The following is a 25,234-nucleotide window of genomic DNA, read 5'->3' on the forward strand; positions in this document are numbered from 1 at the left end:
CATATGTGTATAGGTAGTTGTATGTGGTTAGCATGGTTTCCAACTATTGATAGATGTACCTATGCAATTCGAGCTATGCATCGAATTCTCCCTATTGAGATTGGACATTCGACGATTGATAGTTTTTTTGTAAACTACTTGTGGTAGCGTGTAGGATCTACGGACGAAGCTTATGAGGACCTCGTGAAGACTGATCTGAGGGGGACCACGATGCCTTTAAAGTCGGAGGCAGTGAATCCAGACTGTCCTCACACTGGGGACTTGGCAGAACCCCCCTGTACTAGACTTAACCTCTTATCGATAATACAGTCAAGGCCCGGCTTCAGTCCCCAAACTTCCAGGTAGCTTGGCAAGCTTGGACGCTCAATCTCTCTTTCAGATACTACTATTCGCCGATACTGGCAATACTCAGCATTTCTATATCAGCGCCGGTCGACGCGCGTTGGCTAATTCGAGAGCTTCACAATCTTTGGAAGTGAAACAAAAAATAAAAACAAAGAATATTGTTTTCTGTCCGAGGGTTCGAGACTTCAATCACTGATTTCTGAGCGGCCGCATACCATAGACTAAAGCAGGAATAATGCGCGATCGGCCAGCGGCGGCAAGTAAAGTGTCAAAGAAAACGCGACACCGATCTCGCGGATCCAACGCGAAAGCCAAGTTCGCGTCCACGGCCTCGAAGCAAGCCCAGAAGATCAAAAGCGCATTGAACGAGAGCACAAATTCTTCCGACTCCAGCGTCGCATCCGAAGTAGATGATGAAGCCAGCATTCCGGATCGGTCCAAGTCATCGAAGCTGGCACGAGGGCGGCCCAAAGCATCCAAGAACCGCGACGTACAGAATGGCGAAGACGACGAAGAGATGAGTGGCCTGGAAGACCACAGTACAACCAGCGACGATGTCCGACGGCAACTTTCCCAGTTACAGAAGAGCCATGCAAAGCTAGAAAAGAGATATCAGAAGCTTCAAGAGATTGGCGTGAAGCAAGCCGAGCACAACTTTGAACAACTCAAGGCGCAAGCCGAGGAGAATACTCGAGGTGAGGCGGCGCCTGGCGTACAGGAGGTGCTATGGATGCCGCCAGAAAGCATTGCCCGCTAACGTTTGCGCGACAGTGGCCAACGAATTGATTGCGCAGCTCAAGGAAGAGGTGGCCGAGCAATCCAAGTCCATCCAGCGAGCAGAGCAGCTGCAGTCGCGGCTAGACCAGAGCGAGACTGAGGTGGAGGATTTGCGCGCCCAGCTGTCGGCCGCCAACCAGTCTCTGGCGCACGCCCGATCCGAGACGAAGAATCTATACACAAGACTGGCAGCGGCTAGACAAGGCGGCGAAACGAGCAGCAAAGGACCGACGACGGGGAACCGGGCGGCCCAAAGCGAACAGGAAAGCAAGCGGGTCGCGCAGGTCAGAGAAGACTTGTATGCAGACTTGACGGGTCTCATCGTCAGGGATGTGCGCCGTGTTGACAAGGAGGATGTCTTTGATTGCATCCAGACTGGACGCAACGGGAGTAAGTTGCTATGACTTGTTTTACGGTTGCGTAGGGACCAAAGGCTAATCGCTCTAATAGCTCTTCATTTCAAGCTTGCGCTAGAAGACATGGAAGCAGCCGAAAGCTACGAGGAGTTGCAGTTCACATACCGCCCGCAGCTGGACGACGACCGCGACAGCGATCTGATCGAAGTCCTCCCCGACTACCTCACTGAAGAAATTACGTTTCCTCGGCATCAGGCATCCAAGTTTTATGCCAGAGTAATAAAGGCGCTGACGGAACGCGTAGATAAGGATTGAGAGACGAGGATGAAGGAGCATTGGATGCGCAGTAGATTTATCCTGGTTATCGTTGTTGATGCGGGCATGCTTGGAGAATACACCTACCTTACTATACACTGGAAGCTTCAAACCGACGATGCAGTCGCCTTAGTTACTACCTTACCTTATGTACGCACAGTACTCCTCGGTAGAAATATGACGTCGAGAGAGAGCGACTGCCGCCTCTTGGATAATATCCAGGTTGTCAGATTACAATCTGCACTGGAACAACTGAAAGTACCTTTATCATCATTCTCTTTCTCCATGTGTTAGACCAGTGCCAAAAGCGCTGTGCCCTGGCGGATTTCGATTCCGATCCCTTGTAGCAGCTGTACCTGCAGGTAGACTGTCGTGCCTGGGCCGTGCGGGTTGACTGACTAGTACAAAGGGCGAAGTGCCGTGCTTGGTAAAAGCGGCCGAGGCAGCGCGCTTCACGTTTTCCCTGCGGAATTGCTTCTGATCAGCTTCACAGTTCCGACACACGAATGAAGCCATCTCGGAACCGGCGACACATACAAACACGCAGCCCGAGACAGTGGTTACGGCTAACAGAACCGTCCGCATCGCCCGCAAGTACCGACGTGACGAGACGGGGTGTGGCCTCCAGGTGCTGACGGAGTTGGAACCAAGGCCGCAACATGCCTGCGCTCGCCTTGCCGGTTTGATCCTCTTGTCCGATTGTACAACAAACAGCGTCTGCAAATCGCCCTCGCCTCCTGGAGTCGCATGCGCCCTTTCGAGCCCTGATCCATCGCCTTGGTCTGTCGCCCGTTGGACGTAGCTGAGCACTGATCTCGACATCGTGCCGGGGAGGAGGTCGCTTTGCCTCCTCCTTCCATCGTTCCCCCCCCCGCCGTCTCTGTTCCCGCAATCGTTCGACTTCCTCCGAATTCCGCGGCCTCAGCGACCACGCCCGCACCATGGACGGCGAAGTGCCCTCTGGCGACGGCGCGTCGCGCGTGAGTCCGCAGCAGCAGCAGCAGCAGCAGCAATCACAGCCGCAAGCGCAGCCGCAATCCAAGACGTCTCCTCTGCCCTCAGCTGCTGCGAGCGCCGCGGCGGCCGCCAACCAGATGAGCTTTAGGAGGTATGAGGGCCACGATTCGGTGACAGCGCTGCGCGGATGCACGTCTCTAACTCGCCCGATGTTTCTAGGCAACGAGCGTCACGAGCATGCGAGGTATGTATATGTGTATCATCCTGCAGGTCGCATAATCACTACTTCTCCAACGTGCCGAGGCATCTCGTCCAGCGGCGGGTCCGCTGACCACGTTGCGACCGGCATCTCATATCTTGACCTATAACCACCTCTGCTAACCACTCGATATCAGACATGTCACGCTCGAAAAGTACGTTTGCCCGCCGTCGCGAGCCATGCGCTATTCTCCATGGGTGCCGTTGCATGCTAACCGTACGGCCGTGTCCAGGTTCGATGCGACGCAGCCAGTCTGGGGGTTCCATGCACCAACTGCGTCGCCTTTCAGATAGAATGCCGCATCCCAAGACCCAAGCGCAAGAAGACCCAGGCCACTGGGGCGCAAGCAAACAAAGATTCCGACAGGTGCGTGTCCATGTCGAGCTCTGCCACAAGTCCTGTGTTCCGCTCTCTCCATGCTGACCGGTGCGCATGCCCGTCTCTCTGTGCAGCGATCGCGGCGACAATACCGATGAGCCGTCGCGGCAGACGCCTCAAAGCAGCACCGCTACCCCGTACTCGCCCAGAGCTTCGGCTCCGACGGTGTCACATACTGCTGACGGGACGCCTCCCACGTCTCTTACAGAGGCCCAGGCCAGGAAGGAGGAGGTCGACAATGGCACCTATCTCAACCTGGTCATGAAGCCAAAGTTCACGCGTGCCCCCATCACCGAGGCCGGCCGTGTTGCGTACCTCGGCGAATCATCGAATCTCACCCTCCTCGTCCACGACCGTCAGGGCTCTGCGGACGTCGTTCACTACCCGTTGCCCGAGAATGTGAGGGGCTCGCGAGCCAGGCTGACCGAGCTTGATAACGTCGAGATCGATATACTGCACCAGCGGGGGGCCTTTCTACTGCCTCCGCGATCGCTCTGCGATGAGTTGATCGATGCTTATTTCCAATGGGTTCATCCCATTGTCCCTGTTATCAATCGCACACGCTTTATGAGACAGTATCGGGATCCCAAGAATCCGCCGTCGCTGCTGCTCCTCCAGGCTGTCCTCCTGGCCGGTTCCAGAGTCTGCCAAAACGCGCAGCTCATGGACGCCAATGGCTCGACTACTCCGGCTGCCCTGACCTTTTACAAACGGGCCAAGGCTCTGTACGACGCCAACTACGAGGACGACCGCGTCACCATTGTGCAGTCCCTCCTGCTGATGGGATGGTACTGGGAGGGGCCTGAGGATGTCACCAAGAATGTCTTCTACTGGAGCCGTGTCGCCACCATTGTTGCTCAGGGCTCGGGCATGCATAGGTCTGTCGAGCGGTCGCAGCTGAGCAAGTCTGACAAGCGGCTCTGGAAGCGCATCTGGTGGACGCTGTTCACGCGCGATCGATCAGTGGCCGTTGCCCTTGGCCGTCCGGTCCACATCAACCTTGACGACTCGGACGTCGAGATGCTGACTGAGGATGACTTCATCGAGGACGAGGGTGACCGAGGCAGCGAGTACCCGCCGGACCCTATCCATGTGCAGTTCTTCCTGCAATACGTCAAGCTGTGCGAGATCATGGGGCTGGTTCTGTCGCAGCAGTACTCGGTTGCCTCCAAGGGAAGGCAGCGGAACGCCATTGACCTGACGCACAGCGACATGGCCTTGGCCGATTGGCTGCAGAACTGCCCCAAGATTGTATACTGGGAGATGCCGCGCCATCATTTCTGGTCTGCGCTCCTTCACTCCAACTACTACACGACCCTGTGTCTCTTGCACCGGGCACATATGCCGCCGAGTGGCTCGCCTCGCTTCCCCAACGACACTCCCTATCCGTCAAGAAACATTGCCTTCCAAGCGGCGGCCATGATCACGTCCATTGTTGAGAATCTGGCAGCACACAACCAGCTTCGATACTGCCCGGCCTTTATCGTATATAGCCTCTTCTCCGCCCTCATTATGCATGTCTACCAAATGCGCTCCCCTGTGCCCTCCATCCAGCAGGTGACGCAAGATAGGCTGCGCAGCTGCATGCAGGCAATGAAGGAGGTCTCTCGCGTCTGGCTTGTGGGCAAGATGGTCTACACCCTGTTTGAGTCCATTCTTGGCAACAAGGTGCTCGAAGAGCGGCTGCAGAAAGCGGGAGGCAAGCGGCATCGGAAGATGCAGCAAACCGTTGCCCAGCTGGAGCAGCTCAACAACAACAGGCACGACTCGGCTAAGCGGAAATACGACGACATGGCAATGGATTTCATGAGCAACACCCCGACGCCGCAGGAATCATACGAACGATCACGGCCGCAGACCCCTAGCGCTACCAGGAGCGAAAATACGGGCAATCCCGGTCAACGCTCGTCAGCAGCGTCTCCAACCGTTCGCCATACCGGCGCAGATACCTTCATGGGCGGAACCAACTCGCGGCCCCAGACAAGGCCCGCGACGCCGTTCAACCCTTCGTTTTCTCTCCCTGCCACCCCTCCCGATTTGTACCTGGTCACCCGCAACTCGCCAAACATCTCACAAGCTCTGTGGGAGAATTTCCAGCCCGACCAGCTCTTCCCCGAAAGCTCAAGCCTGTCGGCGTTCCCCAATCTGTCGCCCACACAGACACACCAGACTCTGGATCAAAACGCCTTGAATCAAATGCCCGGGGGCGGTGTGGCGACAGGCATACAGACCAACCAGTACAGAGGCTCCGGCCAAAACGCCTCACAGGGCGCTGCAGGCATGGTGCCCATGTCTGGCTTCCAGGGACAACAATCCAGCCTGTGGCAGTCTGGCTTCGACGGAGGACTGCAAGACAGCAACAGTCCCGACAGCTGGGGCACGAGCTCTGCGCAGGGACAGCCTGCGCCGACGACGCTGAACGTGGAAGATTGGTGAGTCCATGTGTGTGAGACTGAGACTGATATTTGCCGCTAACCAATGACCGACAGGTTTCAATTCTTCGGCATCAATGGGGACATGAGCAGCATCAATTTAGACATGCCTTTGGGGTAGATGAGCGTCTCACGGCAGTGCTTTGGGTAGCCAGAAACTATCTCTCAGCATTTCCCAGAATGTGACGGTCAGCAAACAGACGGCGTGGTTGGACCGACAAAAAGTGTACGAGAGACCAGTCGAGTTGAGCGTCCGAGTGTAAGAGGGCACGCTGTTTTTTTTTTAAACATTTGAGCGGGTTTATGAGAAGAGAACTTATAGTAAAACCAAGATTCCTGGCTTTATGCCCCATTATTCTACATGTTTTCATGGTCTGTACGGTCATATATACTTGGCCTATCAGCCCTTTCACGTCAGCACTTGCCTTGGCAGCCCGTGTACAACCTCTCAGCGACAAATGTATTAGACCCAATTTATATTGTATATCCCACAAGATCCACGAGGACGCTATATCACTGTTTACTCAACATCAAAGGTGCTGTCGTGGGGATTGTCGTGAAATGATGACCGGAGTTCCGTGACGAATACGCTAACCGACAAGAAACACTACACCTGAAAAGACAGAACCCCAAAAGACAACAGAAAAACGAAAAAAAAGGAGAGTTGTTGCTCCAAGCCATGCAAAACGTGGTAGGCATAGGTGGGCAGCTGCGTAGACGTCAAGGACTAATCCTGGGGCTCGATGAATGTTTCATCGATCTCTGCGTACGCATCATTCGCCGGTGCTTGGTTGGGTCCCTTCTGGCGCTGTTGCAGCACTTCTAGCAGATACTGGTCCCCTGGGTGTTTGAGAAAGTCATCCGTCCTGATCCCGCGGAACTGCGCTGGGTCAACTGGCCTTTTGGAGCCGTCGCGGCCATGCTGGCGCATGTACTCTCGCACGGGCGCCATGGCAGCATCGCGGCAAGCCTCTTTGATATCGCTCCCCGACATGCCGGCCGTGATTTTGGCGACGTGATCCAGGTCAAAGTGCTCGGCATCCACCTTGGCGTCCTTGAGAATCAGTTGCAGGATTCGTCGTCTTTGCTCTAGGTTCGGCAGGGTTATGGGAAACTTTTTGGGCATCCGTCGGAGGATCGCTTCGTCAATGTCGTGGATGCGGTTGGTGGCGCCGAGCACGACTATCTGCGCTGGGACGCCGGATGAGTTGCTCGATGTCAATCCGTCCCACAGGGTCATGAACCTTTTATCGCGTCAATACTCATTTGCACCATGATGCAAGTTTCAACGTCACCCGGGCTGTCAGAGAGTACTTACTCGGCTTTTACCATACCGCTGGCCTCGTGCTCGCCACTCCGCCGCGTGCCCAAAACGGCGTCGATCTCATCGATGAAAACAATGGCAGGCTGCATCTTGCGAGCCAGCGAGAAGACAGCCCGAACTATCTTGTTGGAATCGCCGTACCACTTCTCCGTGAGCGTTGATATATGGAGGTTGATGAACGATGCGCCGCTCTCCTTGGCCAGAGCCTTGGCCAGCATTGTCTTGCCGCAGCCAGGCGGGCCGTACAGCAGAACTCCGGATGGTGCTGACAACAGCGAAGCGGCATGTTGATAGAGATGTGGCATCGTTAATGGATATATGACGGATTCTTTGAGTTCTTCAATGATTCTGTCCAGGCCTCCGATGTCTGATTCGAGATTCACGTCCAATTAGCGGCGGCGACCCCCATGGCGGAAATCTGAATGCCAAAACTTACCATCAAAGCCGACGTGAATATCATCCGGTGCAACCATTTCGAGCGCTATCAGGTTCTCATATTCGTTCAGCACCAGCTCCTCGACTCGCCGGCCACCTCGAGCCCCGTCGGCCCCGTTATCGCCAATGCCATCGATATGGCGCCGCCGACTTAGGCGGTCGAGATGAGCTTTCGCCTGTCGCTTCGCTTGTTCGTGCTTCTCTTTATCGGGATCTACCAGATTGCTCAGGATCGGGTTCAGGAACGTGCGAGCAACGTAGAGACCAGCTGTCATCTGGCGAGACGACGTCAGCACAACGGCAGTTATGGATGAAGGGGATCTGTTTACCATGCCAGCGAAGAGGACAATGTCCAGAGCGACATCTCCTAGTTTTCGACGCTCGCCCATTCCGAGTATCCAGCGCAGCCACGAGGCTGTGCGGTTGGGCATTGAAGAGAGAGAGGCTGATGAGGTCGGGAGTGTAAACGCGTACGAGTACCTCGTACCGAGGACCGTGGATAATACTACATGCGGTAAGGTATGATGTAATGGCTTAGTATCCGATTTAGGCCAAGTGCCGAAGTGCAAACAGGTAGACATACAGTGACAAAGGCAGAACGTCTCTCTCAAGACAACCACCCATCTCTTACAATAAGGTATATACAGTCCTCTAAACCATACATGATTGACAGAATGAGAAAATTAACATCTTATATATATTGTCATGTTACAATTATCTATGTTGTGGGTATTAACTATAAGGTATAAAGCGGTGGTAACCAAAAAGTAACGCTTATTATATGAACATCTATACCATTATTCAGTGCGACTTACTGCTTTTCTTCCAACTCAATCGCATCCCCTTCCAAAAACATACCGAAATTCATCAACGACCATGGCTCCGTGGAAGAGTGAAGGATGACGAGCCATCCGGCCACCACATTAACCAAGTAATGAAGCATGTATGCCCGTGAAACGCCATAGATTGCAGCACAGAGCGCCGTGCCAAAAAGAAGCCCGCTCGTGATGTGGCGGAATCCGCAAGTTACCTGTGGAACCATCTTCCCTGTTGTCAAGTTCTCCACGAGGAGTATAAACGGCATTATAGACAGCACATTGTGATGGGAAGAAAATGGTGTGAGCCAGTGGACGGCGAGGTTACGGACCCAGACTGCCAAGATGGGTAGATTGATCGGAAGAACCCACATCATCAGCAGGAGGATAGAATGCGAGTAATGATAATAGTTGGAATTGGCCGTTGACGGATTGACGACGTATATGCGAAGCGCGCGAACGACTGTCAAAATCTGCACAAGACAGGCGACCAAGTAGGCGAATTGGTAGGGAATAAAGGTCGAAACTAGAAATAGTAGAATAATGGTCGAAATCACCCTCCGTCGAGGAGTGGACGGCGCAAAGACTGGCAATGAATTCGGCGGCTTGTTGCCATTGATGGCAGGCAATGCGGTAAAAATGGCATATGCGACGCCAAGAATTCTTGTCAATGCAAGAAGAATGTAATGAAGCACGGTACAGACGCCGACACATACAATGCCTATAAAAGGCACGAGGTATATAAACAAGGGGTCGTCGGTGCCAATGAGAAGGTCGTTTTTATGGAAGCGGAGGTCCGAAGAAAGGTTCGAATTCGCCTGATTGCTATCCACGAGTGCGGCGAGGAACGTTGTCACCCTGCTAGGTGAGAGGGAGAGCAGAGTGAGGCAAGAAAGTAAAAGCGGAATAGACCGTCGCAGAGACAGATCCAAGCCTTCGGAGAAGGAGATGAATGTGCCCGTTGTGTCGTAGACACTGAACTGCTTTCGAAGTACTAGCGTAACGATGAGCAAAGGGAAGGCTGCAAAAACTGTGCGGTATCGCATATACAGCTTGCCAAGACTCCCCAGAACATCCACATAAAGGTCAATTTCCAGGGGGCCTCTGCACGTCGGATCAGACCAGACTCCGAAAGCCAGGCCATCGTCCACCGATGATGTGAGCGGAGGAGGCATAAACGGAGCAACACCGTGGAAACTGATCCCAGTCGTCCTGGCATTAACGAAAAACTTGGATTCGTAGGGCCGTTGAATGTATTGGCGAATCAGCGGCGCAAAAAGGAGTCGCTTCCCAGCACACTGCTGATTGTTGATCACCATCTCATAAGCAATCAGGCTGGATTTGAGAACAGGTATGTGGACGTCCATGGCAAGGGGGCGATCAGCTGGCAGTCGGAGCGAAAGCCCGAATGTAAGGAGACGGGCGAGGCCGATGTCTTCCTTTTTCTGAAAGGACGAGTGATCACTGAATTCCGCAACGACGAAACCGTGCCTGGTGCTCGTCGCTCTATCAATGACGGCGACAAATTGATGATCAGAGAGATGCTCAGCATCATATTGTAGGTATGAAAAGGGATCTATCCGGGGTTGTCCGTCCAGGTAGAAAGGGGCCTCGATATCCGTTCTTGAAGCTGGAAGAAGGACCGTGTCGGACGCAGCATCCTTACATGCTAACTTTGTCGGCGTGGTGCCATTCCTCGATAGATCGATTGCGGAGGGCAGAATGGAATTGACACCCGCGACGCTGCAAAGGAGGACTTGCAGCTGATTGCCGTCGATGGCTGCGTGAAGTTGAGCATCGGTCAACAAAGTGAAGCGCTTTGGTTCAGGTGATCCATGAGGCGGGACGGGAAGGAGATACGCCCTCGGCGCAGCCTCAGAACCCAGCTGCGACAGTGCGAGTCGGACCCCGGTTGGCACTACCGTACTGGACGAGTCATCCAGGGTCAATAGTATTGTCGGTTCATTCAGGGACAGAGTCTTCTCGGCAATCGGTTCCAGACCAGTCAGGAGTCGCTTCTTAAAGACCCTCATCCTTTGTGCCCGAGGTTTCGTCTGAGAGGCCCGGTGGACGTCGACGATTTCATACAGAGTCTGGGCCAGAACTCGTCGAAACTGGTCACACCAGAGAATTGCCTGGTGATCCATGCTGGTCCAGACCGTCGGAATGCCCGACGTGAAAACGGTGAATCCATGGGTTTCGGGCACAAGCGATTCGATGCTGGCATAGTCGGACGGGACAACAGTGTCCAGATTTCCTCCAGCAATAGACACCAATGTGACATGCCACAGCGGATTGTTGCTGGCCCATTTTTGGGTATAAGCCCGCCGCCAATAGTCGTTGATCTCGTCGTAGATCTGCACGATTCGGCCGTCGAACGTAACTGGGGGGCGCGCATGCGGTGCTGACATTGTGATTATGGTGTTGATCGAGTTCTCCTGATAGTTTGGCTGAACCAGCATTGCCCTTGCGACAACTCCTCCCATGGAATGCCCCAGAATGAGGACTGAGGTAGGATCCGGGAGATGCGAGTCGCGAGAGCCTCGTTGAGGCTCAGTATAGAGCGAAAGTATGTAGCGGACGGCCTCGTTGAGGTATTCGGCTTGGTCGAGCAACGTCTGGCCATGGAACGCAGTGATGTCCTCGTTGAAGTCAACCGTGAAGAAGTCAAGGCTCCTGATGCCGGAGTCTAGCTGGTCTCTGTCGTGCTGAAGGTAATCATGGAAGTAGTTGGCCGTCTCCGCAGCAATTGGTCGGACTTGCTTGTAGCTTCCGGCATTGCCCGGGATGAAGAGAACTGGGATCCCGCGCAGCTTGTTGCCGTGGTGTGTGAGCTCTGGTGTGTCTGCCTTTCCGAGTAGGGGGATACTGAACCAACCTGACCGCCATCAATCCCTTGCTCGCGATAGAGATAGAGAGAGTATTTGCTCGCAAAGCGGGTGTGCTCGGTGTCGAATTCGGAGAAGTGGATGTAAGAAGGCCGCATGTACGACATTCGGCATCCCTTGGGCTCGATCTGGCGAGTCGTGAGGGACCGGAAAATGGCGACCAAGAGACCAACACCAGCCGTGGCAACGAAGAAGCAGAGAAGCGACAGGAACCAAAGGCCGCGACCGCGCGCCCCCGACGCTGCTGAGGGCGGTTGCTTGGTCGTGGTCATACTGGGCGACGAGGTAGGGAGCGACAGTGGTGAGAAGGACGCGATCGCTGCATGGCTGGGAGGGTGCTGCTGGTGGCCATTCGCCTGGTTCGAGTTGGAGTAGAGGCCGCGCAGCTGTCTGTCCAGAGTCGACGACTGACGGGCTATTAAGCCATTGAGGCCGTCTTCCGGCTCGGCGTCTGGGTCTTGTAGCTCGAGGGAGGTATTGCCACCGACATCGACAGACGACGAGCGCCTCTTCATGGGAAAGGTCGAGGGGAGACCTTTGGTGAGGCCGAAGCTGTGGGTGGCTATGGGTTGCTACGGCACGGCCAGAGCAAGGCGATCGCAGCAAGTAACAACGTCTGGGAAAAAGTAGTGAAATTAAAGCAGAAAGTCACACGGCCGAATGCGACCCAATCCGCTGTGGCCTGGTCCAATGGGAGCGAGCAGCGCGAGGAGCAGAGCGCTAAGTGGATAATCGCGGGAAAGCAGCTCGATACAGTACTCGTACCAGTACCAGAAGTTGGGGGGAGCGTTTCGCGTTATTATTTAGCAATCCAGCATTTGCGCACTAATGCAGGACGAGCCGGGCTATCGTGGTGTCAGCGAGAGTGTCTATCACAGAGCTTAATACGAGTAGTACTACCCAACTTCATAAGTACATACAACACGTGTGAGAAACTCGGTGCATTACAGAAAAGCGCTTGGAAGGACCATGACACTATGACTAGATTCCACGTGAAGTACACTGGATCTCTGCTCCTATTGTATATGTACTCTCGTCGTTGGAGCCGCTTTGGAACCTCTGCATCGTTTTGGATCCCTATAAATGAACCCGTCAAACGCATACCCTTATATGAGTGCATGGGCTTTACTCTAGGCACTATATGTTGCTAACCCCCTTCACCACACGGGACTACCAAGGTCCCTTACGCTAACCAGCAATGGATATTAAGGTGTTATAGTACTGCCTGTAGTATTACCTGTAGCATCATCACTCACTCACTCACTACCCATTCCGAATCCAACAATTACCACGAACCGCCAACCACATTGAACGCTCCCTTTGATGTAAAAACACCGGGCGATACATGCGCAGACACTCCACGGCAGCCACGAACAGAACATCCATGTCGAGGCTACGTGGCTTCCCATCACCTCAATGCCTATTTGTATAGAGTGCCGATATCCCGTCAAAACTCTATGGACACAATATTCCGGAGCCGATGACAAGTCCAACGGCCACTTGATCCGTCTCACTGTCTGCCGAAAATGCGGCCACTTCTGTGATAAATATGTAGAGCACGACTTCGTTGTGCTCTTCATCGATCTAGTCCTCATCAAACCTCAGGTATCTTGCTTGAACTGGGCTTAATTTGCGTGCCATATCTCATATATGAGTCTCCATAGGTCTATCGCCATTTGTTGCACAATACCCTGATGCGAGATGGCGATCGCTTCGACGTACGTTTGCTGCGCCGCCTCCCTGCCTCGCCCGCTATCAGCCGCCGCACGCGGAAATGCTGACGTCCTGGGTAGCCTTCCATCATTCGCTTGGGGGTGTTGCTTCTGCTGTTCGACGTCTACTTGACGTGGGCGCGCTTAGAGAAGCAAACCATTCCATCGTCGACGCCCGGGGAGAGTAAACTGGGACCCCTCGCTGAACAGCCGATTGTGATCCAGTACATGTTTTTCTGTCGGTATCCCGCCCTTCTACGCGCTTCACTGCATCGGCTAACGTCGCAAACTTCAGTGGTCCTCTGCGCTCTTTCCACCATCGCCTTCCACATGAGCATCCGGTTTCTAACGTCCTCCCGCTTCTCACCGCTGCATATTACGGGGCTAATGCCACGGTATGCTCGCCCGAACTCGGTGTCGACGGCTCTGCTTGTTTCATCGTCGACCAAACTATTTCCGATACTGATGGTCATCTGGGAGTACGACGTGCCCGCTGCAGCCAGGTCGTTAGGTTGGGCTGTCGTGGCAAATAACGTAGAAGCCCTGCGGATCCTACTCGACTGCAAGTATTATGTTGCTTGCTTCTTAGCAATTGCCGGCGCATCGGTGCGCTGGGCCGTGGGCCAGCTGATATTGATCTCTGCTGGACTGGGTGATGTAGATACTATCGGTGATAGCAGCGTTGCTGCAGACGGCAAGGCACTTTGGGCCTTGGTCAAGTATTTGAGAGACTGGGCCGGCCGTCTGGCTGTAGGATAGGATGACTCTCGAAAACCAAAAGAGCGTATATCAACCGCACCAGGCATTACAGAATACAATGTCAACATTAAATGATGAATAGTACTAACGCCGGCCTGTATTATGAGAATCCGCAAGTCTCAGCGAGGCCGACTGGCCGACTGAACCCAAGCTTTTTCGACAGCTCTATTTGTGCACTTTAATCATGGATAGCTTGCAGATGAAGAGGTCGATTCCCAGAGAAACCCCCGATAGCGAAACAAGTCGAAGCGAACGAAGTAAAATCCCCAACGCCAATAGGTCCCATGCGCCTGAAGGTTCGCTCGTCATAGCCAGCCGTCAAGTCTAGATGCTATGCCCCACAAACTCCTCTCGTAGATTGCTTCGTCTCGGTGCGATCAGCGGATGCAGTTGGGCGAGGAAAGTAATTAGCCACATGAGATAGCAGCTGACGATGGCCAGGATCAAAGAGGACCGCCATAATCTGCCGAAAGCAATTGTCAGTATGATACAGTCTGGAGAAGGAGAGGACGAAAGACTGACACTTGGTTCTCGCCTTTGGGCGACAGGAACCACGCCGCTGCGCTCAACGCAACGATGACCACGAGGCCAATCACAATGGAATATCTGTTGATGAATGCCCGACAACCTCGTTAGTCCAGAATCCTATGCATTGCGTAGGTGATCCTTACCCCTGGGCCATTTGGATGGTTTGGTGGTGGTGGAGAGACACGAGTTGGAGAGTGCAAGTCTGTTGACGACGGACGACTGGCGACGCAACTGCAGGTATGAAGCTGTACCCTGAACGCTAGATGACTGTGGATTACCCGTCCCTTGACGCATTGTATTTCTAGAGGCCGACCAGGTCGCGTCACCGGGTGGCTTCTGGGAAAGGGCCTAAAGATTCTCCGACTGATAATTACGTAAGCACTCCATTGGTTTATAGAGTATTAACTATGTAAGAAGATATATTAAGATATATATATATTAGTTAATTAATTAATTAAATTAAGTAATCTTTCTAGTTTACAAATTAACTTATGTATATTTTAGTGATATTATTAAGGATCTTATAAATATAATAAGAAAAAGCACTATAAAATATCTCATTCAAATACTGAATTCCCCTGAATTCTGCTCCATGTTGCTAGAATTACTATACTACTAGTACGAGTACCGGTTGCAGCTGCGCTTAAGCTTGTGCTGCGGTATCGAGCCTCGAGTCCGGGTCGCCGGGTGGATATTGTGGGTACTCAACTCGGACAAGCTAGATCTACGGTTCAAACTTCTCCCCGCGGCGCAATAGCCTCACGATCAATTGCGCACTGCTTCACATCGGATTCCCATTGATCCTCGCAAAGATGCGGCCGACACTTCGAGCTCTCGCCAGTTATCTGGAGCCCGGAACTCCTACCGGCCTCACGGGGCTGTGGACGCACAAGACGCCCCGGTCAACGCTCCTCTACCTGTACAACACCACGCTCAACCGACTGCAATCCATACCCGAGACCTCTCTGTACCGCCAATCCGTCGAGGCGACCACCAAGCACCGCATGGGCCTCGTCGAAAAGATCGTTCCCCCCGGATATGAAGAGTGGACTGTCAAGGCCAGGGAGCTGATGCGAAAATATCCCCACCAATTCGAGTCCGCAAGCGATCGAGCTGATGGCAGTGGTGCCAGGGCTGTCAAGTTTGGCGACCGTGTTTTCGTTGTTGGAATTGCGCATGAGGCTGGAGACGTCCGTGTCGAGGAATGGAATGGCGAGAGCCAGGTGATCAGCAGCGATGTGGTTCCAGATGCCTCGGAACACCAAAACATCAACGATGTTAAGCTGGAGTGGGTGGAAGAACCGCAGCTGACTGCTGAACAGTGAGGCTCATCACTTGGTCCACGTACTTGTCAGGCGGCTAACAAGCGAGGCAGGGTCAAGGAACTTGAGCAGCAGTTGGGTGCTGGCCTCATCGAAGAGGTCATCCAGGTGGCAGAAGGTGAACTGCAGTTGATTGAGACCATGGAGAAGGCGCAAGTGTAAGTCACTTCAAAGACAGGGCATTCCTTGGACGTGCAAGTATCTTCCATTGCTAACATGGGCTGTAGCTGGGAAAATCTGGAAGAAAAGCCGGCCCCAGGGCAGTGGACATATTTCGAGCGACAATCGTCATAAGATTCAGAGCTGTGTATTCTCTAGTTTCTTATTATAAATACCAAAATCCAATACCATTTTCCGTAACTGTATCCGTATCTGATTTATGCTATATATTACTTAAGTTTTAAAGAAAAGGTCCCTTTATATATATATATATTAATTATATTAAAGAATTATAGGAATATAGAATATATAATAATTATATAGTTAGATTCTGGTATAAATAGCAAACTGGCATTACCGAGTAGTATATAGTGGATGTTAAGATATTATATAATACTACCTAGGTACTACTACTTTACGCGGTACACTAACGCGTTCAGGTTCCCGGCCCCTGGCGGAGTTGACGCGAGCTTCTCTGATGACATGGTCGCATTTCAGTGATGATATGACAGCTTAAACATCTGTTTTCGAATCATTTTACTAGAATATATGGCCACTATCAAACAGATTGATGGCCGTACCGTAAGCTCTCTCGCGCATTACACGGTGAAATCAGCTCACAATCCGCCGTTAGGTCCATCAAATACAATCTGGGCAGGTCATTGTTGACCTGTGTTCTGTAGTCAAGGAGCTGGTTGAGAACAGCGTTGATTCCGGGGCAACAATCATAGGTTTGTGAGCGCTCTACGGCTGCGGTGTTCACTGCCCGGACTTCTGACTGACCTGTGATTTAAGATGTCCGTTTCAAGAACCAAGGCCTTGATTCAATCGAGGTTCAAGACAATGGATCTGGAATCTCACCCGCCAACTACAGCTCTGTCGCTTTGAAGCACTATACGTCGAAGCTTTCTTCCTACTCTGACATAGAATCGCTCCAGACATTCGGATTCCGCGGCGAGGCTTTGGCATCACTATGCGCACTGTCTGTCCTCACCGTGACAACATGCCTTGAAGAAGATGTCCCTAAAGGATCCCGGTTGACGTTCCGCCAGTCAGGAGAGCTGGAGGGAACGACAGTTGTTGCAGCCCAGCGAGGGACCACCGTCACAGTGGAAAACTTGTTCCACAATCTGCCTGTCCGACGCCGAGAACTTGATCGTAATATCAAGAGAGAATGGCACAAGGTTATTGCTCTACTTAATCAGTACGCGTGCATTCTAACGAACGTGAAATTCTCCGTATCTCAGCAACCTACGAAGGGCAAGCGCATAGTCCTCTTCTCCACCAAAGGCAACCCGAGCACTCGTGACAACATCATCAACATTTTCGGCGCAAAAACACTGGCCGCGTTGATCCCTCTCGATCTGCACCTGGAACTCCAGCCATCGGGTACTCGCCCTGACTTGCAAATCAGTGAGAAGTCGACACCACACAGCCATGACGTCCGAATTGTTGGACATGTTTCCAAGCCCGTCCACGGTGAAGGCAGACAAACACCGGATCGGCAGATGTTCTTCGTCAATGGTCGACCCTGCTTGCTGCCTCAACTAGCAAAAGCGTTCAACGAGGTCTATCGATCATACAACAACTCCCAGTCGCCTTTCATTTTCGCCGACGTCCAGCTGGATACAATGCTATACGACGTGAACGTCAGCCCTGATAAGAGGTCTATTCTTTTACACGACCAGAATACCCTCCTGGACACCCTCCGCATCTCCTTGTCTCAACTGTTTGATACACAAGAAAACAGTATATCAATTGCGGCGTCCACTCAAGATACGAAGTCGCAGTCTTCTCACAATAGACTTACCCAACCAGGACGACTTGCTCGGATGTTTGACAAAGCAGCATCTCGATCAGAATCTGTGTCCTCTACTCCTCCAGTAGTAGAGCCCAGCCGCAGTCCTGAAGTGAACTCATCCGGTTCCATGGAAGACAGCCAGGGATCAGAAGAGGACAATGGAACTCCGCCAGCATCACGATCGGTGACTGCCCCGTCACGAGGTGACAAGATGGAGAAGTTTCGCCATAAGGAAGATGTTGATGATGACGATAATGACGATAATGAGGAGGACGATGATCACGATGACGAGGAGGACCACGATATGGACTCGGCATCTGAGATCGGTGCCAGGCCATCCCCAGATACAAAAACGCCGAAAACTCCTCGTTTAAAGACTGTTTTAGTGGATCGTTCCCCTTCTCACGAGGGTTCGTTTGCTGTTTCCAGCGCCAGCAGAAGTCCGGGTCGACCTCGAAGGTTATTCAGCTCCGTTCTTACTGAAAGCGCAGAGGTATACAACCCTGTCAGCTCTGCTGCGCCTGAAGATATCACGCTGGATATAGGCAGCAACGACCTGGCCGAGGCGATAACCCCTGCGCGAGAAGTGAGCAGCGCTTCCATCGCTTCAGAGGTGGCAGAAGAAGCTTCGGAGCCAGAACAGTCGCATTCGACATCAGCCATATCCGGTAAAGCAAAGGCGTTCTTGCTTGCTTCTGAAGTGTACAGCCGGCATACCGAGCCCGTTATGCAACAACCTTTTCCACGCATACCGAATAACGTCAAAGCCACACACGATGATGTTCCCGCCGGACAAAGCGGGCATGCCATGCAGTCTCTTGAGACAGAAGCAGAACCTGTTGTTCGACTCATCAGACCTACAGTCTCATCACTTGATAGTGGTTCTTCAATTGGCACAGCAAACGCAAGTGCCCCTCCGTTGGAGTCGACATCACAACTCTCCAAAGCTGCACGACGGAAAGATGCTACGACATGTTTGATACAGAACCTGCACATAGGAAAGGGAAAGCTCCGAGTGTTACAAAATGCAGGTCCTCGTCGTCAAAGTTCCTTGTCTGTTTCTACGGCGCGTGATACCTCTTCTGTGGAGCGGATCGACGCCAGCGACGCCGAGTCCAAACTCCCTCTTATTATTTCAAAAGGTGACTTTTCTCGAATGAGGATCGTCGGCCAATTCAATCTCGGGTTTATCATAGCCGTGAAGCCTGCCAACCACACAAGCACTGGCACCGAAGCGAAGCATGATGAGCTCTTCATCATCGACCAGCATGCGTCAGACGAGAAATACAACTATGAGAGGCTCCAAAGGACCACTGAAATACAGTCTCAGCGACTTGTCCATCCCAAGAGGCTTCAGCTGACGGCCCTTGAAGAAGAGATAATCCTGGAGAATGCGGCGGCTTTGAATGCGAATGGTTTCAAAGTTGAAACGGATACATCAGGACGCTTCCCTGTCGGGTCGCGATGCCAATTGACATCATTACCGCTGAGCCGTGAAGTTACGTTCAAACTGGACGATCTAGAGGAACTTATTTCTCTCTTGGGAGACAATTCTTCCGAGTCCTCATATTTACCCCGCCCATCCAAGGTACGAAAGATGCTTGCAATGAGAGCGTGCCGAAGCAGCATCATGATTGGCAAAGCCATGACGAGAAGCCAGATGTATACTCTTGTCAATCATTTGGGAGAGTTGGACAAACCGTGGAACTGCCCTCACGGACGCCCAACGATACGACACTTGAGTCGGCTGCAGGCATGGAGCGGAGTAGGTTGGGCGCAGGATATACGGCCCGATTCGATCGAGACCTGGCAGAGTTACGTGGATGAGGAGAACTGACTATCGTTGTTGATATAGAGTCTGTAGGATAGTGGATGCATTCTGTTGTACATAGATACAGGCGGGTAACCCAATGGCGAACGGAGCTCCTCTACCCAGATCTCTACTGGATGGTATCCCTGCGCTCAAGTGAAAGGAGTCGGTTCAGTTGACTTGTAAGTCTTTCGGCTCGCAGCGGCAAATGCCCAGTCCATCGGAAGCTACTGGTGTTCAGCCCGAGGCTATCATGACTACACATTGATTGGTGCAACAATTGAAATGCCGCGCTGTACGTGTTACGTATGTATGTAATAGCTCAGGGAATGCTTGCAGATGAACTCTCATTCTGTCGAGGTTTGATCATCACCAGCCGAATCGCGACTTCACTCGTGGCAGAACCTGTGCTGACAAAGTGGGTGTGGGGCGAGACTCGTTCAACCTACAACTACCTACATACTACACGCACTTCACTCCTTCACAGAGGCCGAGCCGGAAGCCACATCATGTTCTTCTGCTAACGACATCGCGTCGTTTTCATCAGCCGGGATGGCGAGCGTTGACGATGTCAACTTTGAACTCCCCAAACTGCGCACCTCCTTCTCGCTTGAGGTACACGCCGACCCTTGGGATGAGCGCGTCGCTCACGGCTCACTAACATCACTCTTGATACCTGCAGAATGACACCAGATTTCTCGGCAGTGACGACAATATTGCAGGCAAGCACTGGATCCTGATATCGAGCGGCTGTGATCTGGCCATGCGTGATACATATTAACCACCGGAGGCACATGTAGAATTCTTCGACGTCAAATTCTGCCCTTACCAACCTCTGGATCATGAGCCAGTCTTCGCTGCCATCAGTAAGAAACATGTAAGCTGCATACCTAGAGATGGCATCACGCATCTATCACGCACCTACAGAAGCTTCAGCGTGCTGACAACGCTCATTAGGTGATTATCTGCCGTCTCACAAAAGACGCAGACGATGCCAACCCATGCCATGTTATCAACGTCATCAGAGACGACGATGTACGCTTCAAGCACTCTACCACGAGTTGGACCTCACTAATGAACGCCTAGGATGAGGCTGCCAGCTGCTGCTGTACGTGGACGATGGATGCCGTTAGTGGAAGGCCCTACATCTGCATCGGCGGCGTTGATGCCAAGGTCAAGATATACGACGTGATCAGTGGTGAATTGGTCGAGGTGTGTATCATAACTACCAGGAGGTCAAAGATCGAACAATGGGCTAAAGAGTTTCTCTCATCATCCAGTGCCTTGTCGGCCATGGAGGGGTTCGTTTTCTCCAGACACTTTACCCTTGCATCCACGTCGCGTTACTCACTGGAAGCAAAAGGACGTCAACGATCTAGCCACATCCCCTATCAACCCACACATCATCGCTTCAGCTTCCGACGACACAAGTGTGCGGATATGGAGCGTGGAAGAAAAACACAGGCGCCAGCCTTGTTTATGTATTCTCGCCGGAGAGGGCCATTCGTGGAATCTGCTCAGTGTCGTAAGGCGTCACCTCCTTTCTTGCCGTCCCGACATGTTCGTTGACATTGCCCCGTAGGCTTTCCATGAAACTGGCCGCTATCTTCTCTCCGGTGGTCACGATCAGATCATCAACTTGGTATGATCCCATTCTGTCTTACTTGGGGCTGCAAACGTGCTAATCATGACCTACAATGCAGTGGACCATTCCCGACCTCCCCACTGAACCCATTGATACACCGCTGCAGGTCCATTACCCCCATTTCTCGACTTCTGCAGTGCACAGCGGCATTGTTGATTGGTAATAGTCTCAAAGAGAGAGTGATGAAGTATTGTGCTAATGGAACGGTAGCGTCTCATTCTTCGGAGATCTCATTTTATCCAGAGCATGCCATGATAACGTCATTGTTTTGTGGAAGATTGAAGGATTCTCCTCGGACGGGCCTCTACCGGCCCAAAGCACTGCTCCTACGCCACAGAATGCCCTCCCAACAAACTATGAAGACCCTGGGCGGCTTACACGGTCTGCCTTTGTCCCATTGACCTCCCCTCAGTGCCCAGTCCAATATACACGGCTGCTGGCCTTCTACACTCCGAGCTGTGGTCCTCAGTTTTTCATGCGCTTCAGGCTACATCATGTGCCCAATCAGAATCCGGTGCTCGCGTTTTGCAACGCTGCAGGTAACATCTTCTTCTGGGATCTGAAGAGACTGACTGCGCACCGCGATATCATGTTGACCATGTCGAACCCCGCGGACAAAGACAAGCCCGTACAACTACCCAGCTGGCAGAAGACCGTCATCCCGCGTTCAAGGCCAGATTCAACAAACAAGCCCCGAGCAGCAGCCAGTCAAAACCAAGATTCGTCGGCCCCGGGGAATGTGAAACATGCCGACTCCCGAGAGTTCAGCCCAGAGACGTTGGAGTCCTGGGCAGCCAAGTACAGCATGGCCGACACCCACGAGCCGCTAAAATGCCATAAGATGGAGTCATCGTCGGCCAATTTCGTGGGCCGGCAAGCGTCTTGGAGTCCCGGAGGGGATTGGTGCGTTGTGGTTGGCAGCTCAAACACGGCCCTGTTGCTGCAGCGATGGGCCCAAAAAATGAAGGAGTGAGACCATGATGGGAAACAGGAACATGAGCAGCAGGCGGCTGCCTCTTAAATGCTGTCATGATGCGCATTGGGGCATCCGTGGATATCCGTATTGATACCCATATTCTCTTAGACAACTGGAGGCTTTTGACGAGCCCGATTTCAGGTTGCCATGTAAAACCTCGAGCTGCTCAAGCTTGATGAGGTGAGGTCCCTCGAGAGAAGCGTCGTGATCTCCCTGAGCCGCAAAAAGTGCTCGTTCTGAGAATAAGGCGGCTGATCCATGAGTTTCTCCATTCTGTGGTTGATATCCCGTAAACCAGTAAGAGTGCGCTGAGAAATGGCATCTCTCCGGGATCTTACCCAGTCTTCTTTTGTCTCGTATTGCGGCCCAGAGTCGCCAACTTCATAGCCGGGCCGTCTAGCGAAAAAGTCAAGTGTACTTGGCGACGTTAGCATGGCAGTGTCGTGAGGCGCAGAGTCCGCGTTTTGTAGTCGTATATCAGCCTCCAATCGAGCAATGCTTCTCAGATGCTCCGCGTAGATGGTGCTGAGCTCACAGCTCAGCAAGGCCAGCCAAAAGTCGAGTGCCGACGGCTTGTTCGGCTGCTTTGGATCGTATGCGAACTGACGGATCAAGATCTCGTAGTAGGACTTGATCTCGCTCAGATTGGCAGAAGAGCCCCAGCAAGGTGCAGCCACTCGCTTCCCACTGCTACCGCCGCCAGCAAATGCGCTCTGTGAGGATGATGGCTCTGCGTACTGCTGGTCAATCCCTTGCAGCTGCTCTCTCTGCCGCATGAGAATCTCCGACCCGATTGACCAAAGGTTGTGCAGCCGAATGTCGATGGGCTGAGCCCGAGGCCGCAGCTGGAGGACGATTGCAAAGGCTTTGGCTGCTTTCGAGATGTCTCCTTGAGCCAGGAATTGCTCAGTCGCACGCAGCATCACATCCAGGTGGCCCTTGCGATCGTCATCCCGGCGTGTCGACTTCCGCCGGCGCCTCTCAGGCTCGGACTGATATCTCTTCTCTTCCTCCTCTGAATCTTGGCCCCGGTGCGGAAAGTTTTTGACTGCCCGTCTCGGATCTTCCTCTGCTCCCGAAAGACCTGCCAGAGCAAGCTGGACATCGGGGATTGACTGGTTGGAGCTGCGAAAAGACTGGACATGGGATCTGCCCGGGCTCCCGTAAATCGATTTGTCAAGGCTCATCAAGAAGGCTGTCTGCTCCTCCTGGGTGGTTTTTTTTCTTTCGCGCGATACCTCTCGCCTAACTGTGGAAATTTTACTGTTGCGATCACAATTGAATGAAGGTGGAAAAGTCCAAATCTAGGGAACGGAACGCCCCATACTAAGGGTGTATTTTATCAAAGCCATAAAATGAGGCCACAGACAAGATTCTACTTGCACCTTTTTCTCAGCATCTCACTAGATTTGGTGAAACGGGAATGCCACGGGCATTTATATTATGCATTGCTCATTACAATAACGTCCAAGTCTTGCATTATGAAATTGACAGCTTTCAGAGAGCATTTAGGCATCCTTTAAGCCATATCGCGATTCCTCCGGTAGCTAGCCTAATAAACGCCCTCGATGTCAGATGCTTATTAAAGTGCTGAGAATTTGGAGGTGCTGCCTACTTCTTGCTCCGTCTGCAGGGTCTCGAGGACCGGGGCGAGTTCACTCAGGATCTCATACGCCTTCTTGTGATACTCCATCTGGGCGGCAACCAGCTCGGCGAGGTTGCGGAGCGGCTCAGGTGTGTCCAAGACCTGCATGTTGCATGATAAGTCAGCGTTGGAAATCCCTCCTGGTAGTGTGTAGCAGATAGACCTACGTTCTTCATCACGCCAACTGCTTCCTCGGTCTGTGTGACAAACTCATCTTCCGCTTTTTCGATTTCTTCTTGGGCGTCAGAGCTCAGCTCTGCGTCGTCTGGACGCTCGCCCCGAGAGTGACCACCAAGCTTGAATGTATTTCCCTTCACGCGAGCCTTGACAGCGTCGAGCGACAGCCTTGAATTCTCGACATTCTTTCTTGCGCGCGCCGCGAATGTAAGGTTGGTATTGAGAGTCGTGTTCCATCCAGCCAAGAACCGACTCTGGATTTGCGAATCTTGGGCAAGACGCGCATCGCCCACCCGTTCCATGGCAAGCGCATATTTCTCGAGGGCCGTCGCCAACGGATCCTCGCCAGCCCCTGTGTGATGCTGGTGCAGGAGTTGGCTGCTAGCTAAGCTCGCACGGGAGATGGCATGGTTGAAGGTTTTCGGCTGTGGCTTCGCGGATGCCGGGGCCACCAGGGCTGCTTGAGCTTCCGCGGGCGTCGTGGCTGAGGATAGAAGGCTGACCTTCTCGCTCACAGTTCGACCAAGGTCTTGAAAGGTCTCTTTGATATTGGGCGGGTAGTCATAGGCTTCAGTAGCATATTGCGAACTGTCCAACCGTCTAGGTTAGCACAAAACCCGACAAAACCGGAGGGCTACTTGGGCAACAGACGTCACCGCCAGCATCTTCTGGTGGGCTTGTTTCAGAGCATCGACCTTCTTTTCAAGGTCGATGTAATCGGCAGGAAGCTCAGTCTAAGGCATTGAACAGTTAATGCCACACTCATATGCTGCAACAGTCCCGGTACCGCGAGTCGCATACTCGATCATCCGCCTGGCCCAGTTGTTCCTTGGTGAACTGGAGTGTCCGTGACGCAAATGGAGTAATCTGCGCACTGAGATCGCTGCAAGTTTCCCAACCAGGCTGTCAGTATCATGAGTGCGCCATGTATAGCAGCATTCTATTTAGGGAGACTCACGAGATTCCCTTGCTGAATTTTGAGAAATCCATATTGACTACTGTCCTCTGGCTTAAGAGAAGGGCGAATTAATCTTCATAAGAGTAACTTGGCAGGTAAAGCTTGGTTGAGATACGGTTGCGTATCCAGTTGTATCCATCTCTCAAGTCCATCACTTTACTTGAGGTATTTGCCCCGCACTAACTACTAGAGTAACCCACTAGAAACTTGCTACCCCTCTACAGAGTCACGTCGCCCTTGTATACACCCTACAAGCATCACAAAGGTTAATTAAGTACAATTTGCCACATGTACAGCAACCTACTAATCAGCGAATTTAGTATAAGAGAATAAGTCGCGCGACTTCAGTATATAGAGACAGGGCGGTACCTTTATAACATGCCTGATTTCACCTGCTACTGCAATATTAGCTATAGAATTGCTTTCTTATAGCTGTATTATATTAAAGGTAATTAGTCTTT

The 25,234-nt window shown here is 52.5% G+C and overlaps 11 protein-coding genes across 11 annotated transcripts; 6 read left to right on the forward strand and 5 right to left on the reverse strand.

Moving 5' to 3' along the window:
- Positions 1 to 862: 862 nt before the first annotated feature.
- On the forward strand, positions 863 to 1,793 carry BBK36DRAFT_58237 (hypothetical protein; the record flags this gene model as incomplete). The annotated part of the gene is made up of 3 exons (XM_024898301.1): positions 863 to 1,040; positions 1,117 to 1,512; positions 1,573 to 1,793. 3 exons carry the CDS (start codon positions 863 to 865, stop codon positions 1,791 to 1,793), a joined length of 795 nt encoding a protein of 264 aa, XP_024747359.1.
- Positions 1,794 to 2,695: 902 nt separating this feature from the next.
- On the forward strand, positions 2,696 to 5,940 carry BBK36DRAFT_1181358 (hypothetical protein; the record flags this gene model as incomplete). Its single annotated transcript, XM_024896244.1, has 6 exons — positions 2,696 to 2,901; positions 2,970 to 2,994; positions 3,146 to 3,163; positions 3,242 to 3,375; positions 3,462 to 5,819; positions 5,877 to 5,940. Exons 1-6 carry the CDS (start codon positions 2,735 to 2,737, stop codon positions 5,938 to 5,940), a joined length of 2,766 nt encoding a protein of 921 aa, XP_024747360.1. The 5' UTR covers positions 2,696 to 2,734.
- Positions 5,941 to 6,546: 606 nt separating this feature from the next.
- BBK36DRAFT_67700 (AAA-domain-containing protein) lies at positions 6,547 to 7,967 on the reverse strand (the record flags this gene model as incomplete). Its single annotated transcript, XM_024898489.1, has 4 exons — positions 6,547 to 7,063; positions 7,138 to 7,510; positions 7,580 to 7,853; positions 7,908 to 7,967. The coding sequence occupies 4 exons, from the start codon at positions 7,965 to 7,967 to the stop codon at positions 6,547 to 6,549; spliced, it is 1,224 nt and encodes a 407-aa protein (XP_024747361.1).
- Positions 7,968 to 8,254: 287 nt separating this feature from the next.
- Positions 8,255 to 12,126, reverse strand: BBK36DRAFT_1136284 (PGAP1-domain-containing protein). Its single transcript, XM_024892932.1, has 3 exons — positions 12,061 to 12,126; positions 11,272 to 11,796; positions 8,255 to 11,206 (listed from the first exon to the last, which is right to left on the reverse strand). Exons 2-3 carry the CDS (start codon positions 11,794 to 11,796, stop codon positions 8,390 to 8,392), a joined length of 3,342 nt encoding a protein of 1,113 aa, XP_024747362.1. The 5' UTR covers positions 12,061 to 12,126; the 3' UTR covers positions 8,255 to 8,389.
- A 571-nt stretch (positions 12,127 to 12,697) lies between these two features.
- BBK36DRAFT_1125013 (Arv1-like protein) lies at positions 12,698 to 13,752 on the forward strand (the record flags this gene model as incomplete). Its single annotated transcript, XM_024891227.1, has 4 exons — positions 12,698 to 12,886; positions 12,946 to 12,999; positions 13,075 to 13,231; positions 13,289 to 13,752. The coding sequence occupies 4 exons, from the start codon at positions 12,698 to 12,700 to the stop codon at positions 13,750 to 13,752; spliced, it is 864 nt and encodes a 287-aa protein (XP_024747363.1).
- Positions 13,753 to 14,076: 324 nt separating this feature from the next.
- BBK36DRAFT_58336 (hypothetical protein) lies at positions 14,077 to 14,357 on the reverse strand (the record flags this gene model as incomplete). Its single annotated transcript, XM_024898305.1, has 2 exons — positions 14,077 to 14,215; positions 14,275 to 14,357. Coding segments are annotated over 2 exons (222 nt in total), but the record flags the coding sequence as incomplete, so codon positions are not given.
- Positions 14,358 to 15,009: 652 nt separating this feature from the next.
- On the forward strand, positions 15,010 to 15,925 carry BBK36DRAFT_1136289 (hypothetical protein). The gene is made up of 3 exons (XM_024892933.1): positions 15,010 to 15,601; positions 15,656 to 15,760; positions 15,830 to 15,925. Exons 1-3 carry the CDS (start codon positions 15,093 to 15,095, stop codon positions 15,894 to 15,896), a joined length of 681 nt encoding a protein of 226 aa, XP_024747365.1. The 5' UTR covers positions 15,010 to 15,092; the 3' UTR covers positions 15,897 to 15,925.
- A 372-nt stretch (positions 15,926 to 16,297) lies between these two features.
- BBK36DRAFT_1181380 (DNA mismatch repair protein MutL) lies at positions 16,298 to 19,399 on the forward strand (the record flags this gene model as incomplete). Its single annotated transcript, XM_024896245.1, has 4 exons — positions 16,298 to 16,343; positions 16,396 to 16,492; positions 16,557 to 17,800; positions 17,831 to 19,399. Exons 1-4 carry the CDS (start codon positions 16,311 to 16,313, stop codon positions 19,397 to 19,399), a joined length of 2,943 nt encoding a protein of 980 aa, XP_024747366.1. The 5' UTR covers positions 16,298 to 16,310.
- Positions 19,400 to 19,924: 525 nt separating this feature from the next.
- On the forward strand, positions 19,925 to 21,990 carry BBK36DRAFT_144977 (WD40 repeat-like protein; the record flags this gene model as incomplete). The annotated part of the gene is made up of 9 exons (XM_024897517.1): positions 19,925 to 19,987; positions 20,163 to 20,249; positions 20,330 to 20,407; positions 20,459 to 20,584; positions 20,653 to 20,673; positions 20,736 to 20,897; positions 20,955 to 21,014; positions 21,076 to 21,176; positions 21,228 to 21,990. 9 exons carry the CDS (start codon positions 19,925 to 19,927, stop codon positions 21,988 to 21,990), a joined length of 1,461 nt encoding a protein of 486 aa, XP_024747367.1.
- Positions 21,991 to 22,130: 140 nt separating this feature from the next.
- On the reverse strand, positions 22,131 to 23,180 carry BBK36DRAFT_1181391 (hypothetical protein; the record flags this gene model as incomplete). The annotated part of the gene is made up of 1 exon (XM_024896246.1): positions 22,131 to 23,180. The coding sequence occupies one exon, from the start codon at positions 23,178 to 23,180 to the stop codon at positions 22,131 to 22,133; it is 1,050 nt and encodes a 349-aa protein (XP_024747368.1).
- Positions 23,181 to 23,512: 332 nt separating this feature from the next.
- On the reverse strand, positions 23,513 to 24,805 carry BBK36DRAFT_1136290 (hypothetical protein; the record flags this gene model as incomplete). Its single annotated transcript, XM_024892934.1, has 6 exons — positions 23,513 to 23,545; positions 23,609 to 23,740; positions 23,806 to 24,403; positions 24,467 to 24,549; positions 24,617 to 24,698; positions 24,774 to 24,805. 6 exons carry the CDS (start codon positions 24,803 to 24,805, stop codon positions 23,513 to 23,515), a joined length of 960 nt encoding a protein of 319 aa, XP_024747369.1.
- Between the last annotated feature and the right edge of the window lie 429 nt (positions 24,806 to 25,234).

Source organism: Trichoderma citrinoviride, assembly GCF_003025115.1.
Source record: "Trichoderma citrinoviride strain TUCIM 6016 unplaced genomic scaffold BBK36scaffold_12, whole genome shotgun sequence".
In the NCBI taxonomy this organism is placed as follows: domain Eukaryota; kingdom Fungi; phylum Ascomycota; class Sordariomycetes; order Hypocreales; family Hypocreaceae; genus Trichoderma; species Trichoderma citrinoviride.